Source organism: Camelus dromedarius, chromosome 14 (genome assembly GCF_036321535.1).
Source record: "Camelus dromedarius isolate mCamDro1 chromosome 14, mCamDro1.pat, whole genome shotgun sequence".
In the NCBI taxonomy this organism is placed as follows: domain Eukaryota; kingdom Metazoa; phylum Chordata; class Mammalia; order Artiodactyla; family Camelidae; genus Camelus; species Camelus dromedarius.
Window position 1 is genome coordinate 42610452 of NC_087449.1, and position 18719 is coordinate 42629170.

Sequence of the window (18719 nt, forward strand, 5' to 3'; positions counted from 1 at the left end):
CCACCAGTAGTGAGATCCCACTTCTCGATGTATACATACCCAGTGGGCACATTCTGGCCTTCCACCCTTGTCATCAACATGTGGAGAAAGAATCACAGGTCTCTGGAGACCCTACAGGGCCTCAGTCACACAGTCTGCCCCAGCACAGCCAGCTGCACGTGCTCAGGCACGCACAGGGCAGGAAACAGCACAAGGGTCTGGGCAGAGCAAACTGTTCATTCTCAGACACAGGGAAGCAAAAGGTGGTGGTTATAGCCTGGAGTTTCACAGACCTGGGATGGTTTTCCACTTAGGTCACTCTTTGGCCATGTGAGTTTAGCTAAGTCCCCCTCAATACTGGGGCAGTTTCCTCATCTTTAAAATGGGGACAAGTCCTGACCCAGCAAGACAGTTTCCAGGATCAAGTGAGAACACCAGGAAAGACAGAGGAAAGCTTCCGCACTGTGCCCAGTACAGATAGGTCCGTAGTAAATGTTAGGTGTTACCGCACCTGCAGATACCTTCTCCCCATGTAGGGCCCCCACAGCTGACTGCTTCTTCTACCTGAGTCTTAACACAGAAGGGCTCAGGGAGTAGCCAAAACCAAAGACAGAAACAGGCAGCTCCGTTTTCCAGCTTTTATGAAAATTAATAACATTAATAGCTCACAGACATATACATACACACACATTGCTTATGTACATGGTCATTAAGTTATTAATTAGTCTCTGTATAAAACGTTTCTACATTAGTGTTCCGGGCTAGGCCCGGTCAGTCCTTGGCATATTCACAGTAGCAGTCTCTGGGCTTGGCCCCTGGGCGGGCAGGGGAAGGCAGCCTGCTGTCTGAACGACCCGCCCCACAATGGGCACAAGAGGTGTCCTGGGTCACCTACTCTCAAGTCTTTGGCTTCCCTCCTGGCATCTGGAGACCAGCTGTTCAGTGAGCAGGTGAGCAAGCCTGGTGACTCAGGCCCTGGGCGTGGTGGCTTCGGACCACCCAGCAGGCCCTAGAGGATGCTGGCCAGCTCTGTGGAGTCTGTTTCAGAGCAGCCCGAGCTGCTGGCCTCTTCCCTGCAAGAGCCAGAGGAGATGGGTTGGAGGAAGCATCCTTACCCACCTGCTTGCTTTTCGTGGGCTCTTGGCTCTTCAGTCTAAGCTGGCTGCCAGGCTAGTCTAAATCAGAGGACACGGACAGTTTGCTCACTCTCACTCAGCTCAGAAAATTCCATTTGCTGTTCTTGCTGCCCACCAGGCACCCCAAGCCCTAGTCCTGCACCTTGGCCTGGGCGGGCTGATGTGCTGGTGTGACTCAGTCCACCCTGCCCTCTGGTCTCCCAAAAGGCAGGGCTCCGGCCACACCTGAGTTCTCGCCCGCCAGGGGAGTGAGCTCTGGAGTCAGAATACCAGGGCTCAAACCCCAGCTCTAGCCCTTATCAGCTGGGCCAGTCCCTCTTCCAGGTGAAGCCTGTTTCTTTATCTGCCGAGTGGGAATCACAGGGATCTCTGACACCCAGGGTTGTTGGAAGGACATGGGGAAATCATGAGTACATCCCCCAAAATGTAAAACTTCTTGAGGGCAGGGATTTTTGTTTCACTCCCTAGAGCGATGCCTGGCATGTGGACTTCCAATAAGTATTTGTTGAATGAATAAATGTCAAACCACTGAGCACAGCACCTGGTGCGCAGCTAAGTGTTCAAAAAGTGTCAGCTCCCATGCTAATGAATCAGCAGTGGGAAAGGAGAGGGTACAGGAAGAGCCATCAAGGGAAGATGGGCAGGAGCCAAATCTGGGCTTGGTCCCAGGAGGCATGAACCAAAGGCTTAGACTGGGTGGTACCCCCTTGTCCACCTCCCCGTCCCCTCCCCACTCATACCTCAGAGCCTGCAGGGCCTTCTTATTCTGCCGCCGCTTCTCCTCATCGATGGGGTACAGCTTGAACAGCAGCAGGCCTAGCAGGATGAGGACTATGGGAGCCATGGTCACGAGCATCTTCAGCGTAAACTTGACACGTGCCGGCTGGGAGCAGGAACGGGTCTGGTACCCAGTGAAGCTGTGGGACCCAGTGGGTAAGGAAGTGGTGAGGATGGGGCACCTGAGATCTGGCCCCACCCAGCGCCAGCCAGTCTTGCTCAGCCCCCTACCCTACTCACTCCAGACTGAGAGTGGAGATGCCCAGAGAGACTCCGGAGGCAAACTTGGTGAAGAAGACGTAGAAGGAGAAGAAGATGGGCTCAGTCCCATGGATGTGGGGCTGCTTCAAGTGGAAGTCGTCAATGACATCCGGCAGCATGGACCTGTACAGAGTGGTGGCAGCCATGAGGACCCTCCCACCTAGCAACCCCAGGCCCCCACTAGCCCATGTGATGCCTCTCTCAGGAGTGGTTCTCTGGGAGTCTGCAGTCCCATGGCACAAAGTTCAATGAGATGGCTGCTTGATGGATACAAAAAAAGGCCTCTTCCTCCAAGATGAAGCAGCCTCAAGTCTAGTTGCTCAGCTGGGAAAGTAGAGTGCAGGCTAGATCTGAGACCGCATTTCCCCTACTGACTAGGTGTTCTTGTGCAGTGCACAACCTGTACAACTGTCCTGGGAAGACCTGCCCCACCCCTAACCTGGACCCATAGAATGGCCTGCAGTAGCCCCCACAGGATTATCCCCAAGGAGCTTCAGAACTTGGGGGTGGGGTGCTGGAGAAGCCAGGGGCCTCTATATACTTACCAGGGTAGTAAAAAGGCGGCTGCTACACTGATGCCGGCTGCCACAGCTACCACGTATGTGACGATCAGGTTACTCTCCATGAGAGCCACCAAGATGAGAAATGGCACTGCTGACTTAGCGGAGCAGGTACACAAAGATGAGTCAGTTGGAAGGCTCCCATCAGTAACCCCCAAGCCAGCCCAGGTCCTATCCCTTCAGCCCCCACTCACTGAGATCCCAATGTACACAGCCATCTTCTTGCCAAACCGGGTTAGGAACCACTGCCAGATGGGAATGGTGACTGTGGCTGAGAGCTGTGGATGGGGAAAGGGGGTGAGGGAAGTGAGTTAGAGCCATGGAAACCCTCCTGCCCTTTCCAAGACCCCAAAGGGGCTTCCAGCCTTGCCCGAGAGCAGCCAGATGCCATTATCTGGGCAGTGAGGATGTTCACCAGACACCCCTGACAGCTTTCCAGGGGAGCTGACAGCGAGTTTTAATCTCATCTCCTGCCTTCTCTGAGCATGGAGCTCCAAAGTTCTTGACCTTCACACCTTTGCTTTTGTTATGCTCTCTCCGTGAACATCTAACCCAAACCCTTTCTCTTTTCTCCCCCGTGATACTGAGATATAATTGACATAAAATTGGACTTTAAGATACCTTTCTTTCACAGTCCTATCTAAGCAACTGTAGATCAGATCCAAATGTTCTGAGAAGCTTCCCTCATCCCTCATGACCTTGGGCCAGTCTGGGAAACATCCTCTGGCTATCTAAAGAACCACCTTGCAGCCTAAGCCACTTCAGCTACCCTCGGGGTCCCACACGCACCATGATGGCCAGGAGCAGATTCTGGAATTCGTTGCGGAAGCCCAAGGTGTAAGTGCAAAACAGGGCGAAGTTTCCCTCTACCAGCTGGGGGTCAGGGCAGCGTAGTGGGAAAGAAAGGCAAGGAAAGAGGTGATGACGGGGCTGAGCCTCCCCAAGGCACTCCCCATGCTCCAGGGACCTCTGCTTACCCCACCCTCATTCCGTCCCACCTGTCCCTTACACTTTGTCACATCTTGAGTCCAGAGCCTACCCCACCCCCACCACACCCCCACCCATCAGGCTGAGCACATCAGGGCCCCACTCACCATGAAAGCCAAGGAGGTGAAGAGGAAGCCAGCAATAAGCTTGATGTACGGGCCATGGGTCATGACCAACCGGAGGCCCCGAAAGAAAGACATTGGCTTGGCCTGCTGAGTCTCGTAGGGTTCTAGGGGCCAGAGGGAACAGTGAGGCAAGAGCAGAGGCCCCTCCCAGAGCCTGAGTTCCAAGCAAAGGGACAAAACCATCCCATTCTGGGGCCTGCACCCCTCCCAGGGACCCCTCACCTCTCTGCTCCCGCACGCCCAGGATCAGGATGATGGCGCAGATGACATAGATGGAGGCAATGACCCCTGCTGCCAGCAGGTATGCGTTTTGCTACAAATAGGGTAAAGGTGACAGAGAGGACAGTCAGTCTGATCTCATCCCAACTCCCAGCAGCTCTACTCAATGAACTTGGACCAGTCCCTTCTTCTCTGGGGGCCTCACTGTCTCCATCTGTGAAATGGGAAAATCAGCCAGCCTGGCTGTTGCTTCCCAAGGCTGGACAAAGTCCAGATGAACAGGTTAATTAAGTAAGAAACCAGGTTGTGGAGTCTGAGAGCCCACAGTTCAAATCTCCCCAAATCTAGTTTCTGTAATTCACTAGCTCGATTACCCTGGACAAATTATTTAGCCTCTATGTGCTTCAGTTTCCTTATCTGCCAAGGGGGCATAATTAACACTTTGCCTATCAAATGCCCAACATTTATAAACACTAGCCATTATTACTACTTTCAGTATAACTGCAAACCACCCCATCATTCTTCATCTCCCCAGATCCCTGCCCTGCCCGGGCCTCACCGTTTCTTTGAGTGAGGTGGTGCTATGCGTGTGATTGGCACCTTCCAAGGTTGCTGTAGAAGCATTGGGGTCCTGGAGACAAGGTGTATCTGCTTGGCCCACAATCTGCCCCTGGATTGCGGTGCCCAGCACTGTGCCTAATACCTCCACCGTCATCCCTAAGCAGGGAAAAGAAAGTCCTTTGGAGGGGCCACATGGCTTGTGGGCCTCCAGGGAGGAAGGTCAGATAGACAGAAGCCCATCTGTAGACCCAGGTGATGGTCGCAGCTCCAGACAGGGTGGTGAGGCAGATGGCACCTTGGTCTAAACTCGTGGCCTTGCTTTGTGAACTCTGCCTGGTCCCTGCACCTCTCTGGTCTCAGAGCAATAAGGGGATTAAGTTATTTTTAAGATGGTCTCACACCTATTTCCAAGAGCAGAGAGCTGGGCCCACATGGGAAGAAACATGATAGGAGGGTCAGGGAATCCAGGACCCTGAGTCCCGGGTGGGTGGGATCAGTGGGCTGGGGTGACTTACGATACGCGGTGGCAGAATCCCGCTCACTCTGCTCTGTGCTGATGAACATGGTGAGAGCTGAGTAGGGAACGTGGAAACACTGGCATGGAAGAGAGGCCCTCGGGCAGTCAGATGATGGACAAACAGATGTGGCGTTGGGCACCAACCCCGAAGGCCCCAGGGACTGCCCTCACCCCTGCCCCCAGAGACACCCAGTGGACATGCCCACACTCACCGTGACCAGCGTCTCAAAGAGGCAGTAGAAAAGCAAGTACCACAGGGCCTGGCCCTGTTGGAAGTCAGGCACGAACCAGATGAGGAAGTAGGCAATGATGGCCAGGGGGGTGGAGAATATGATCCTGAGGAAGGGGAGGGTCTGAGTTGGGGCTGGATGCCAAAACCCCAAGACCTGGACCCAGTCTGGACTGCTCTGCAGCCCCACAGGGTGCCCACCAGGAAGGAAATTCCTCCCCCTGGATCCACCCACCCCTGGGTTTCAGGGAAGAGATGAATGGCCAAGCCCAGAAGAGCAGACTGAGACAGGGACCCTGGGCCACAATCCTGAGCATGGAGTATAAGGTCAGACCCTGAGCTTTGCCTATAGCAGGAAGCAGGGGCTTCCTATGGGCTTTGGGGCTGAGAATGGAGGTCAAGACAGGGGAGGAGGAACAACCCCACTGGTGGGGTTCTCACCCATGCACACACACAGGGGTTGGGGAGGCCAACTTCAGGGCAAGGTTTCCCTTCTGGAGAAGCCATGGAGGAGGACTGGGCCTAGTGAAATAACTATGAGAGGGACGGAAGGGCAAATGCCTGCCTCCCCACGTGTGAGTCCTACACCATCCTAGTTAGATCTTTGGGTGGTCCAATTTCATGGCATCAATATGAAAACCAGCAGAGAGCTGTGGTTAAAAGAAGCCACACTTCCGGCTATAACTATAAATAACTTGGTCTTGGGCAAGTTATTTAACTTCTCTGAGACATTTTCTCCTCTGTAAAGTGCACATAGTACTAGAAGCTACTTTACCGTCAACATTTACTCAAGAAATATTCTAGTGCCAACTCTGGGCTGAGCGCAATTCTAATGACTTGGGATGTATCACTGAACAAAACAAGTCATTGCCCTTGGGGAATTTACATTCTAATTGGCAAACAAAAAATAAACACAAATAAAGATATATACATAGATAAATAGATAAATAAAAATCCAGTCTTAGGAATGAACTTCTGACACCTGCTACAACATAGATAAACCTTGAAGATACTATGCTAAGTGAAATAAGCCAGATACAAAAGGCCAAATATGGTAAGATCCCACTTAGATGAGTCAAATTCATAGATAGAAAGTAGTCGGTGGCCAGGGGCTGTGGGGGCAGGGAGGAATGAGGTTAGTGTTTAATAAGTACAGAGTTTCAGTTTGGGAAAAACAAAAAGATCTGGGGGGCGGAGGATGGGAAGGGATAGACTGGGATTTCAAAATTGTAGAATAAACAAGATTATACTGTACAGCACAGGGAAATATAAACAAAACGTTATGGTAGCTCACAGAGAAAAAAATGTGACAATGAGTGTGTATATGTCCATGTATGACTGAAAAATTGTACTGAACACTGGAATTTGACACAACATTGTAAAATGATTATAAATCAATAAAAAATGTTAAAAAAAAAATCTCAGACTTTGGGGCCTGAGCAAATTGAGGACTACTGTGTAAAAAGAAAATTTTTAAAAAGTCACTGCAAAACTAAAGGGATGTGTCCATTTCAAAAATTAAAAAAATAATAATAAGCAAAAGAGAACAAAGGCTAGAAAAAATTAGAGTTCTTCCTTTACTTTCACCTGTATTTCTATGTTATAAAAATAGACTTATTCTGAAAATCTTAAAAAAAAAAAAAAAAGATCTGGAGATGGTGGCAGAACAATGTGACTATATTTAATGCAACCGAATTATACACTTGAAAAAGGCTAAAACAGCAAATTTTTAAATGTTTAAATAGTGTATTTTACCACACACCAAAAAAGCTATGTAATGTATTAAAATATGATTAAGTTGCTGTGGAGGAAAGAAATAAAGCAGCTAAAGGCAATTAGGGGTATGGGGGTACAATTCCCAACCAAGTGGCCAGGGTAGCCCTCATTGAGGCGGCATCTGTGCCTAGATTTGAATGAGGAGGAGTTGGCCTTGCAGATGTCTGGGGCAAGAGCATGCGGGGCAAAGGGAACAGTGAGGGCAAAGGTGGGAGATGGCCCGGCAGGTCTGGGCAACAGCAAGGAGACCAGTGGGGCAGGAGTGGAATGAGTATGGGAGATGGAATTAGGAAATGGGGCTGGAGAGGAAATGAAATACCAGGTCATGGAGGGCCCTGCAGCTCATTGTAAGGACCTTGGTTCTATTTCGTAGGGTTGAAGCAGTTTTGAGACGTAAATAGTGGATATTAAAATGTAGAATGGTGCCTGGGACACAGCAGGCGTTGGCTGTGATGATCACACCAGGGAAGCCCAGGGGCAGAGTTCAGGGAGCTGCATTGGCCTGGGAATCAGACCTGAGGTGCATCTCCCAAGTGACCCCACTGACACCCTGCCTCTCATTGGCGGCCTTGGGGACTCCATGTCTGTCAAAGTCTCCCTGGTTTGAAAAGGATTTCAATGCTGGTAGAGGGCAGGGGCTGGTCTGAGGCCTTGCAGAAGTGGGCCTGAGCTCATGAACCCTGAAAGGCCCAGCCTCTTCCTACACTGAGAGGAGAAGGGGTGTCGAGTCCCAGGCCTGAGGAGGGGCCAGGGTCCTAACTGGATGGGAAGGTGGGTCACATACACCACATGGCAGCCCCTTAGCCCCCTGATAAAAGACAGAGGTGGGGGCACCACCTGGGAGGTGTCACTAGGGGTTACCACCCAGATGGGCGAGGACATGTACATACATGATCAGTGCTAAAATCAGAAACTAGCCTGAAAGGCCCTCTTCACCAAGCTGGCTGCCACACCTGCCCAGGTGAGGTGTCCTCAGATCCTACCTCCCACAAGGAGGACCTCCTCTGCTCTCCCTCCCTGCCCCACCCCACCCCTCCCAAATCCTCAAGGAATAAATGTGCTTTTAGGTAGCCTTCCTGGAACACTCCGTACTCTCCTTGAAGGCTGTCAAGCAGCCATGCTTAGGAACCGAATGTGACTGAAAGTAACCCTGGCTGCTGCTGCATTGGGCTGGCCTGAGCCGCTGCCTGCCATTGGCTGTGCCTCATGAGGAGATGTGGCAGTGGAGCCCCGCCCCTACTAGCTGCCAAGGAGGTGGGTACAAGGCCCAGTCTCACGGGCAGACTCACTGGGAGCCCCAAGCAGCCTGCCCAGGTAAGGAAGGCTCTCCTGCCCCCAGGGCCCTGAAGCTTGGATCAAAGGCGGCAACCTGGGCCTTTGCCAGGGACTGGCAGGATTTCAGTGGGAGGGGGGCCTCGTGGGAAAGGAAGCCGTGGGTGGGGTGGGGGGGGTGGGAGGGCGGCATGGACTGCGGGAAGAGCTTTGAAGGCCTTCAAGGCCGGAGACCAGGTATGGGCGCCCCTGGGGCAGGAAGGCGCCCATTTGAGCCTGGATGGGCTGGAGATGAAAGGGGTATGTTCCCCCCTAACTACCAAGCAGGATGTCCTGGAGGGAACCAGAGCTCGGGGCCTGTCAGCCTGTCCCACGTGCCTGCCTTTACTGTCTGATCTGTGGCACCACCTCCCCCAACCTCCCCTCATAGCCTCAGGCTGAGTAGTACCGGATTTGTACTTAGAGTAAAGGTGGTTCACATGGTCCGAGGAGCCAGAGGCTTCACCTCGTACCCTTGCCCCAGCACCAGGAGCCACTCTGCAGAGGGGCCAAATTATCCATCACTTAATGTGTGCCAGGCACTGCTCTATACATTACGTATTTTTAAAAAACTTAATCCTCACCACAACCCTGTGAGATAGGCATAATTATTATCCCCATTTTGCAGATGAAGGAACTTGAGGCTCAGAGGTGTTAAGTGACTTGCCCAAGGCTGTACAGCTCTAAGTGGTAAAGCTGGTATTCAAGCTGAGGCAGGCTGGCTCCAGAGCGTATAACCTCTCAATCACCGGGCAGTACTACCTCAGCTACTCTGAGAAGCAAAGGAGTGGGAGCAGCTAGAATTCCACCTTCATGGGAGGGAAATGAATCCCTGGGGAGTCATGGAACCTGGGCCGGGGGAAGCTGCTCAGTCTAGCAACTTGGCCAGCTTGGCTATGAACTGGCAGGGGTTCCAGTGCCCATGCCAGGGGCAGCTGAGGCCTCAGCCGGGGTTTCGGCACTCAGGTTTTTGTATCATTTCCTTCTCACCCCCCACAGCCTGTGACAAGCCAGATGAAAGGACCAAGGTGTAGTAGATATGCCGGAAGCCCGGCCTTCTGCTACCTCCAAGGAGCCTCTTCTACTCACCAGGGCATGAGGCGGCCTAGGCGGGTCCAGGGAGATTTGCTAATGCAGAAGCCCACCAGCGGGTCTGTGATGGCATCCCAAGCGCGGCCCACAAATAGGATGATAGAGGCAGAGAAAGGGTCCACCTGGAATAGGGAACAGGCAAAAGATGACCCGCTCATCCTTCTACCCCACCTCAGCCCTCACTGATGGGCAAAAGTAAGGCTCCCCACCCCATCTCAGCCAGGCCACTGGGACACTATGCTGCTCCCACCCAGGCCTTAAACATCATCACTTGCCTTGTTAATAATGACAATACCAGTTCTCCAATAGCAGTAGTATTGTGTGCCTCCTTAAAAACTTTTCCCAGATCTGCCACCAATGAGAATGAATCCAGAATTCATTTCCTTACCTCCCTCTCACAGCCTGGAGCCCCCAGCCACCAGAAATATCACAAATAGCACTTGTTGGGTTACCACAGTGGGCCTTAATTTCCCCAACTGTATAATGGGAGTTATGAGCCTTATCTTACAGGATCAAGCCCTATGTTGAATGTGGAAAAAACAATCCACAGATGCTTTGAAAAAGTGGCCTGTCACTATCACCACCCACTCAAGCTATCCCCTTCCCCACAAATGTTCTAGATCTGAATAGACAGCTTCTCCAGGCTCCTCTTTATCCATCAAGGCTCTACTATTGCTATTGCTCCAGGAAGCTGGAGGCTCTCTCCCACACTGCAGTTTCCCCAATCTGACTTTTCTAACCCTAACACTCAAGAGTCTTATACTTTGATAGCAGGTTCCTCATATTTGCACCCCAACCCATGGGAGTTGCTCGAACACGTGCTGCTTGAATGAAGTCATTTTTCCTTTCTGGGGCTCAGGGTTCCCCACTTATAAATGAATACAACTAAGATGGCTTCCTTGCAAAGTCAGATGCTACATACAAAAGACAGCCAGTGCATGAGCCCTGAAAGCCATGGCTGTTCAGCCTCCTAGTCTCCCACCAGACAAGGTGAATTCTCGGGATGCCAGGCTGCTGGTCAAGGCTTTGCAAAGTACAGAGGAGCCATGCTTCACCCTAAGTACCTGTCCGGGTCAAAGACCCTGTATCCTGAGGTACCTTAACTTAGCCTAGCACTTGAGGGCGCCTCTGCCCACTGACATGCCTCTTTTTCAGGTAAAAGTGGAGTGCACGTCATCCACAAGCCTTGCAGCAACTACCAACCCCTGAGCCAAGCCAGCTGACCGCTGTCCAGCCGGGGACATGGTGTGCCAGCCTCTTCTAAGAATGGCCTGGTCTACAGCGGGCCCCATTCTCTCTCACACCATCGCCTACCCCTCCAGGCTCTGTTTCTCTTGCCAGGCAAGGAGGACCTGCCTGATTTGCCAGCTAAGACTCCTGGGGCAGAGAGACTCTCCTTCTGGATACTCTCCAAAGCCTTCTTTTTTCTTATCCACTGTGACTCTGAGAGGCAGTAAAGTGGGATTCCCAGTCCCATTTCACAGATGGGGAAAATGAAATGATCCTATCCGGGAGTCCCTAGTCTTTCCCACCTTGGGATTGCTGGAGGAGCCCTGAGGGGCTCAGCCCACTCACCTGAGCTACATCCAACAGGTAGATCTGCAGGAAGAACCCCAGGGCACATCCCGTCACCTGGTAGGGGGCCCCCCCAACTGCATAGCAAAGCTTGTTGCAAACGGACAACTGTTGTTTCTTCTTTGGTTCCTTCTGGGAATAAGAGGAAAAAGAATGAAAAGAGATTCATGATCCTGACCTCCATCCTAGAAGGTTCCAGAGGCAGGACCATCCCTCCAGCCAACTCTCAACAAGTCTGCCTTGCCCTGTTCCCACCCAGGGAGTTCCCATCTCCCAGAATAAAGGTACTCTCTGTTCTTAGCAACCTGGGAAAGGGGAATCCATACTAGTAGGAAGTAGCACCTAGGCTACCCCACCTCAGATCCTTATCAGGCATCATCCCTTAACAACTCCCCCCAAGGCCTCAGCCACATTTCTTTCCAAGTTGGAGGGGGACCACGTTCCAGCAGTGGACCTGTCCCCACCTGGTACCAACTGTCACAACCTGAAAATCCTCTTGCTGCCAAGAGCTGCCTAAGCCTAGCCCCACGTCCTGCCCTGGTTCAGAGACCAGAACCCACCTGCCCACTGGGTGAGGACTCTAGAGATCTGTAAGAGCCTGGCTCAGCTGGCTGTAGGCACAGCTGTTCCTTCCATCTGTCCCAGAACCTCCTTGGTCCCTGGAGGCAGCCAGACCTTCAGGCAAACCCAGGAGCTGTCCTACCCTCCCTCTCCCTGTGCCCCTCCCCCAGTTCCCAGGGGATCTTGGAGAGGGAAGGAAAAGGCCTCTAGGTTCAGGGCTGGGCCCTCTCTGGGTGGGGCACTGGGGAGATTAACGTTGCCCAGGGAAAGCAGAGATTACTCATACATGGTAGCAACGTAATTGCTTACCCAAGCTCCTTCCAAAGATGGGTTAATAAAATTAAAAGGAAAAGGCAGTCACTTCCCAGAAAATATCTGCCTGGGTTTCCTCCCCGGGGCCGCCTGATTTCATTTGGTCCTTCATTACGTCTGGGGATGGGACGGAAGGTCAAGACACGCAGAGCGCTGCACGTGGGCCAACACCCCCCCCACACACACACAAACGCTTGCGGAATGCGGCTCCTTTAAGAGCAGAGCCTTGTTCTTATGAATGAACTTGAGCGGCCTCATAGCAGAGTTGAGAAACACGCGGAGGCATGTGGGGGTAGGAGGTAGGGGTTGAGAGATGGAAAACCAAGAGGGTTTCCTAGATTTCTGGGGTTTCTCTGCCCTAGAAGGGTAGCGAACTTTAGCGGCTTGTTACAGAGGAAAGGAAACCGGCTAGGCAGAGCGGGGTACTGCGTGGAACTGCAGGCGGGGCCGCTCCCCAGAGATGCTGAGGGAAGTGGGCAAAACGAGGGCCTCTGGCTACAAACCTTCTCCATCACCCCCTGCCCCCAGGGCACCCCCGGGCCCTCTCCTGCCTCTAGGCCTACCTGTTCCTGGCTAGCCCAAGGTTTCCCAGAACCAGGTCTACCCCTCGACGCCTCCATCTCAGCCTACTCCCCACCCCTGGCCCTCTACCCGGTGTGCCGGGCCCTCACCTTCACCTGGGCCGGGCGTTCGCCGGCTTGGAGTATGCTCGTGGGCAGCAGCCCCGCGGCGGAGCCGCTCTCGGCTCCCTCTCCTTTGGCCATGACCCTTGGGCCACGCCGCCTGGGACCAGGAGGCTGGGATGCTTCTCTGCTCCGCGATGCTCCTCTGTTCCGCGGGCTTTCGCTCACCCAGGGCTCGCCTTTTAGCCGCCGCCGCCGCCGCCGCCGCCGCCGCCGCCGCCGCCGCCACGGTCACCGAGTACTAGAAAAGCCGGCTGGCGGGGAAGCAATGCTCACACTCCACCGCACACACCATCGTGCCTCTTAAAGGTTGGGCCCTGCCCTCTCTGATCCGGCCAATCCGGGAGCCCCACTCCGCCGCCACCCAATCCTGGAGCCCGCCGGTCCTCCCGCCTGCCCAACCCTCTCAGCAGTTTGTGCCACGGAGCCACATTCTCTAGCCTTAGAATCCTCATCCGGCTGCTCGTGCTCCTCGCATCCCAGGGGGAAGGCTAAGAGACCCACCTGACACGCACGAGGAAACTGAGGCCCAAGGCTAAAACTGACCTGCCCAAGGTACCCCAGAGTAGGTTCTCCCTGTAGTTGGACCTACACCCGATGAGTTCTGACCCCCAGGTCTAGGAAAGTTAGGGGCTCAGAAGCCCACTGCCCCTTTAAAATCTGGATTCAGATCGAGTCTCTCTCCACTCCAAACCTGGAGGATGTAGCGCTAGCGCTTTCCTAACCGATGCTCCTCTCTCCTCCCCTAAGACGGACTGTTTCCTCTTCCCGAGAATGATGAGGCCAGGCAGTCGCTACCCAATCCACTGCTACCCAATCCGGCAGGAAGCTCCCAAGTTGTTGAGAGGAGTCGGGACCACAGCCACTAGCGCACAGTGATGATAACAGCAGCGTTTAATGGAGCGCTTCCTCCAAACTTGACATGATCTCATTCAGCCCTCATAACCACCGTGCAAGGGTGGTGCTATTATTACCCCCATTTTACAGCAGAGGGAAGGGAAACTCAGAGAAATGAAACAGCTATCGTGTGGCCAAGCCAGGCCTGAAAGATTTTGCCCCATTTCAACGTCTTCTCTACAGCCCCGCTTTATCCCTGTCAGCAAAAATTACCAGACTGAACCTGTCTCCTCAAACAAGAAGCCCTGGGAGATACAAAGCTCTGTGTGGAAACAATCAAGGAAAGATTTGAAAGAGAGTACTGAACAATCTGGTCCTTGAAAGAAGATGAGAAGCCAGACATGGATGCCAGGAAACAATCTTTTCTACTACTTCTGGGTCCGTAATGCCACCATCACCCCAGGCTTCCTAGACACTCAAGAGGCTGTGTGGGGGCCAGCTGGCTCTGATCAGTGAAGTGGGGTGCTCAAAGACCACTCACTCCTGTTCCTGTGGGTTGCTTAGTGTCAGGCTCCCTTTTTTCTATTGTAAAATCTAATTGCCAGCAGGAGAGATGTGGGTTGGCTGCTCCAGGATGGCCGCACCCTCCTCCCTCATCTGCCCTAACAGATCCACATCATGGCACACAGCTCTTGGCCACTGCTGAGTCAAAGAGAGCCTGAGTGAGGCAGCCTAATACTATGAAAAAGCCTGGCCCCCAAGGCTCTGCCATGAGCTGTGTGACACTGTTCTGTCTCTTCCCCTTTCTGGGCTTGAGTCGGCTAAGGTGACTCTATGATCCCTTCCAGCCCCAACGTCCTCCGTCCTATAGCATCACACCACATCACAAGTGATTTAGATCCCCTGCCAGACCATGAGCTCCAGGAAGGTAGGAACCACATCTTTTTCACTGCCATATCCCCGCTGACTAGGTGGGCGTCTGACTCATAGTAGGAACTTAATAAACATGTGTTCAATGATGCCTGCTCAGTTTCCCTCAGGTATGAGCACAAGAGGAGCCCATTCAGAAAAGTTCCAGGCTCCTCCATTTACTAGCTGTGTGGTTGATACTGGGCAACTCAGTTAATCTCCCTGCGTATAAAGTGAAGATATTTAGCGACTACCTGATAGGGATGGTTTGGGTATGAAACAAAAAATGCATGGGAAGTGCTTAGCCCAAGTGCCTGGGAGCTTAGGCTGGGCTGGTCCCCCCTCCTGGCCTGATTCCAGTCTGCCAGTGTAGCAATGCAAGATTCCAGATATGGCCTGACCAAGCCAGCACAATAGGCCTATTATTTCCCCCAGTCTGGACACGACACATTGTTAATGCAGCCTAAGACTGCTGGGCTTCGGAGCCTTTCTCTCCCATGATTAGTTCTCATCAGGTTGTGGTCAACTAAATCATTCAGATCCTTTTCATTGGAGCTGGGGTCAAGTTAGGTCTCTCCCCCATCCCTGCTTTGTGTAATGTCTCGAAGCTCACAGAAGGACAACATCATCTTGCTTATTCCAGCCTGTCGAGATGGTTTTGAATGCTGGTTCTATTGCCCACTGTTTTCTCTCCCTCTCAAAGTTTAGATCCAGGCTGTTCCTTGCGACTTCAACTCCGCTGTCCATCCTGTTAGGACAGAGGCCTGTAACACACCACTAGAGACACTCATTCGACATTGACCGAATCAGGGCTCTGTTAACACAACAGCTCCCAATTATTGAGCACCTGTTGTGTGCTGGGCAGGAAGTGTGCTGAGTGCTTTATGTATCTTCCATCTTGTCTGCTCACAGTAACATGGGGGAGGGTAGTTTTTATTACCCCCATTTTATAGATGATGAACCTAAAGCAATGAGAGGGAAAGCAGAGACCAGTTTCATAAATCCAGAGTCAGACCCCTTTCCTGACCATGAGCTTGGCTGTAGAGATGTTGTCCTCCAGGTGCATACAGTCCTGACCACATGCCTCCATGGCCCTCTTGGCCTCTCTCCCTCCTACCCTCTTCCCCCCACACCATGAGGCCTGGGGCCCAAGGGGTTTTGTTGAAGCTCCAGTCCACGGTGGGCAAAAGGCAACCTTATCAGCTCCATTAGCCTCAGGAGCCTGGAGCAGATACCTGGGCCCATTCTTCATTAGCAACATTCTTTTCATCTAGGATAGCACTGAGGACAAGGGCTTTTCCCTGAGGAGCAGAGAAGCAGCTCCCCACTCTGTAGTGGTACTATCCTCACGGCCGTCCTTGACCTTTTCTGGATCCAGCCCAGCCTGACAGCCAAGGGCAAATAAATTTCAAAGCTCCCCTTGTTGCTCGCCACCTGTCTGTGCCCTCAGAAGTCACCATGCTCGGCCTTGTGGGCATCTTCATGTCCTAGAATACTCCTGGGAAGGCCTTTAGGGGAGGCCACTGGGTCCCCTGAGCTTCTTGGGAGACAGAGCAGCAGAGTTAAGTACAAAGATTCCAAAGACAAGTCACCTGGCTTCATAGCTTACCCCTACCACACAGTTTACTCCTGGGAAAATTATGGAATCTCTTTAAGCCTCAATTCCCCCACCTGCCAAATGAAGATAATTGTATCCATGTCATAGGGTTGGCATGAGGATTAAATGAGGTGCTTAGAACACTGCTCTGCCCATAGTAAGCACTTATAAAGGTTTATCATCAACATCATCATTAGTAGAATCCTGGATGAAACCTCACCAAATAAGGCCACTTAAGTCATAGAGGAGAAAATTTTATGTAAAAAGCTAGGGGCTAGATTTATATGTGGTGATTCAAGGTGGTGCTTCCAGCCCAGTGGGATGCTGCCAGGGCAGGATTAGCAGGTAGAGCCGTTGGGGTGTTGGTGCTAGGAGATTGTTGCTAAGTGAAAGTGTTGTCAGATGCCCGTTTTGTTGAGTGGGATAACCAGCAATCTGTTATCCAATGGTAAGATCTCTTCAATTCCTAATTGGCAGACCCACCGCCTTGATTTTCCTGAAGAAAAGGATCCCAGCCCATGCCTTAAAAATGTACTTGTATTAACAGCCACTAGTAAATTTACACCCTGGGTGGTGGTGGTCTGAGGCCTGAGGCCAGGAAATGGCCAGGTTGAAGAGTTTAGGGTTGGGCAAGCATTAAAGCCTTTGCTTCCTGGAAGGCAGTAGTGATGGGGATGCCTCAGGCTATTCCCCACCTAGCCCTTTTGTTTGCCCTGAGGGGAGGAGGCAGGCCGGAAAGTAGGAAGGACTCTTGAGGGTCCCAAGAGTGACTCTGGGGAGGAAGTAGCTAAGGGCCTTTGAAATCACCTGAGGCTACCAGTTCCTGCTTGGATGTTGGTTGGGCAATTGAGGGACAAGAAAGGCTTTAAGGCTGATCCTCCAAGGCTATAGGCCACTCCGCAGGGAGGCCCTCTATCCTGGGCTTCAGGACTGGGCTGGGTGATCAGTCTAACTTCTGAGCCTCAGATGGGGCTGAGGAGCCTAGAGAGCACCCAGAGATTCCTTGGGACACATGTTGCCTGCCTCCCCAGCTAGTATCTCCATGTCTTCTCAGTTCAAGGTCCTCCTCAGCTGAGAGTGACAACGTGACTCTGCAAGAAGACTTTGACTGCTGAGGTAACATAAGAATGATGGAGTGAAAGGAGTTGGGTAAGTCACTCTTAGCTCAGAAAGTCACGCCATCTGAGACCATGGCACAGCCCTGAAGGAGCCCCAGTGGTTGGACCAACCTACCAGGTAGCCTCAGGGACCTGGATCAGGCAAGGTCATCTCTGGGCAGGAGCCCAGAGCCTGGCCTCAGAGGAAAGGTTTGGGCCTGAAGTCTGAGCAATACTCCTTTACTTGCTAGCCAGGACACTGCCCTGGTTCTCCTTGTTCATACCATATTCCTGCCTGGCAGCCCTGACTTGTTTTGTTGGCCTTGACTCTCTCCGAGTTGGAAGTTTTTCAGAGTAAGTGACTTGTTAGACTTGGAGCAGCGTGGCAGAAGCGGAACCTGCCTTGTGAAGTCCTTGAAGTCCCACTTCCCATCAGGATGTCCTTTTACCCATCTGCACAAAAAGCATCCTGGACAACTGGGCACTGGGCAATAGCCACTTTCACTTGCACTGTGACATGCAGAGACCTCCAGCTTTTGAGGGCCACCTTCAGACACAGTGGTAACCCTGTGATCTCATTGTTGATTAGGAACAAGAGGTAACGGGCCTAGCTGGGGGCCCTTACAAAGTGTGGCTGGAGTCAGGCTCCTCAGGGTTTGAATGTAGTTCTGTCTCTAGCTAGTTCTGTGACTTTGGACAGGTCAGCTAAGTTCTCTGAGCCTCATTTATCTGACCTGTAATTTAGCTGATCATAGTGTTAACCTGAGGATCAGGTGAGACAATGCAGTGAGTATAAAATAAAACTTACAGGGTGGGTAGAGCTCAGTAGTAGAGCACATACTTAGCATGCACAAGCTCCAGGGTTCAATCCCCAGTACTTCCATTAAATAAATAAATAAACCTAATTACCCCCCCAATAATAATAAAATTTAAAAAACCTTACAGTTGGCTCTCAACAAATGTCCCTTTCTTTCCTTTGTTCCCTCTGATTGGCAGGATGTGTTTGATTAATACACAATTGCGAAACACCTTTCTGACCTGGGTTTTAAAAACTTCAAACATGAGGGCCTTAAATTTAAAAGCTGTAAATGTAGCCTTGTCAGTGCACTCACTGAGCCTGCTCTGTGTCCACCCAGCAACACAGAGATAAATAAGGCATGGATAATCTCACCCCTGGAAGGTGTAACATCTCTTAGTGGAGACAAATCTAAGCAGACTATGTTATGAAATGATGTAGCAAAGGCCTAAGGGAGACCTGTCTGAGTACACAGACTTGAGAACACCAGATTCTTTTTGGGGAGTGGAAGTTTGGGAAGGCTTCACAGAGGTGATGATAGAGCCAAACCCTAAAGGATGAGTAAGAGTTCCTGAGACAAGGAAGGGCATGCCAGGCAAAGGAAATAACAGACTTGGAAGTGTGATGGAAGATGGTGGGTGCAGAAACACTGAGCAGCTGAAGCTGGCTGGGCACGTGCTGGCTGGGGAATTGGTAAGCCCTGCTGCTGAGAAGATGGAAGGAGGCCTTGTATCCTCATCCTGAAGCGATGCCAATTAAAAGGATTCTGAAAAGAGGAGCAAAATAACTATATCTGTACTTTATAAACATGACACTGTCACT

The 18719-nt window shown here is 51.9% G+C and overlaps 1 protein-coding gene across 2 annotated transcripts; it reads right to left on the reverse strand.

The window, feature by feature from the left end:
* Positions 1-593: 593 nt before the first annotated feature.
* On the reverse strand, positions 594-12937 carry MFSD2A (MFSD2 lysolipid transporter A, lysophospholipid). 2 transcript variants are annotated; one of them, XM_010996940.3, is made up of 14 exons: positions 12650-12937; positions 11106-11237; positions 9528-9652; positions 5335-5458; positions 5121-5199; positions 4604-4761; positions 4048-4138; positions 3808-3929; positions 3503-3586; positions 2908-2991; positions 2699-2811; positions 2133-2276; positions 1856-2032; positions 594-1052 (listed from the first exon to the last, which is right to left on the reverse strand). In XM_010996940.3, the coding sequence occupies exons 1-14, from the start codon at positions 12740-12742 to the stop codon at positions 989-991; spliced, it is 1590 nt and encodes a 529-aa protein (XP_010995242.1). In that variant the 5' UTR covers positions 12743-12937; the 3' UTR covers positions 594-988. The 2 variants fall into 2 exon arrangements, with proteins under 2 accessions (XP_010995242.1, XP_031320735.1); XM_031464875.2 differs by having other exon boundaries at positions 11106-11234; positions 12650-12920.
* Between the last annotated feature and the right edge of the window lie 5782 nt (positions 12938-18719).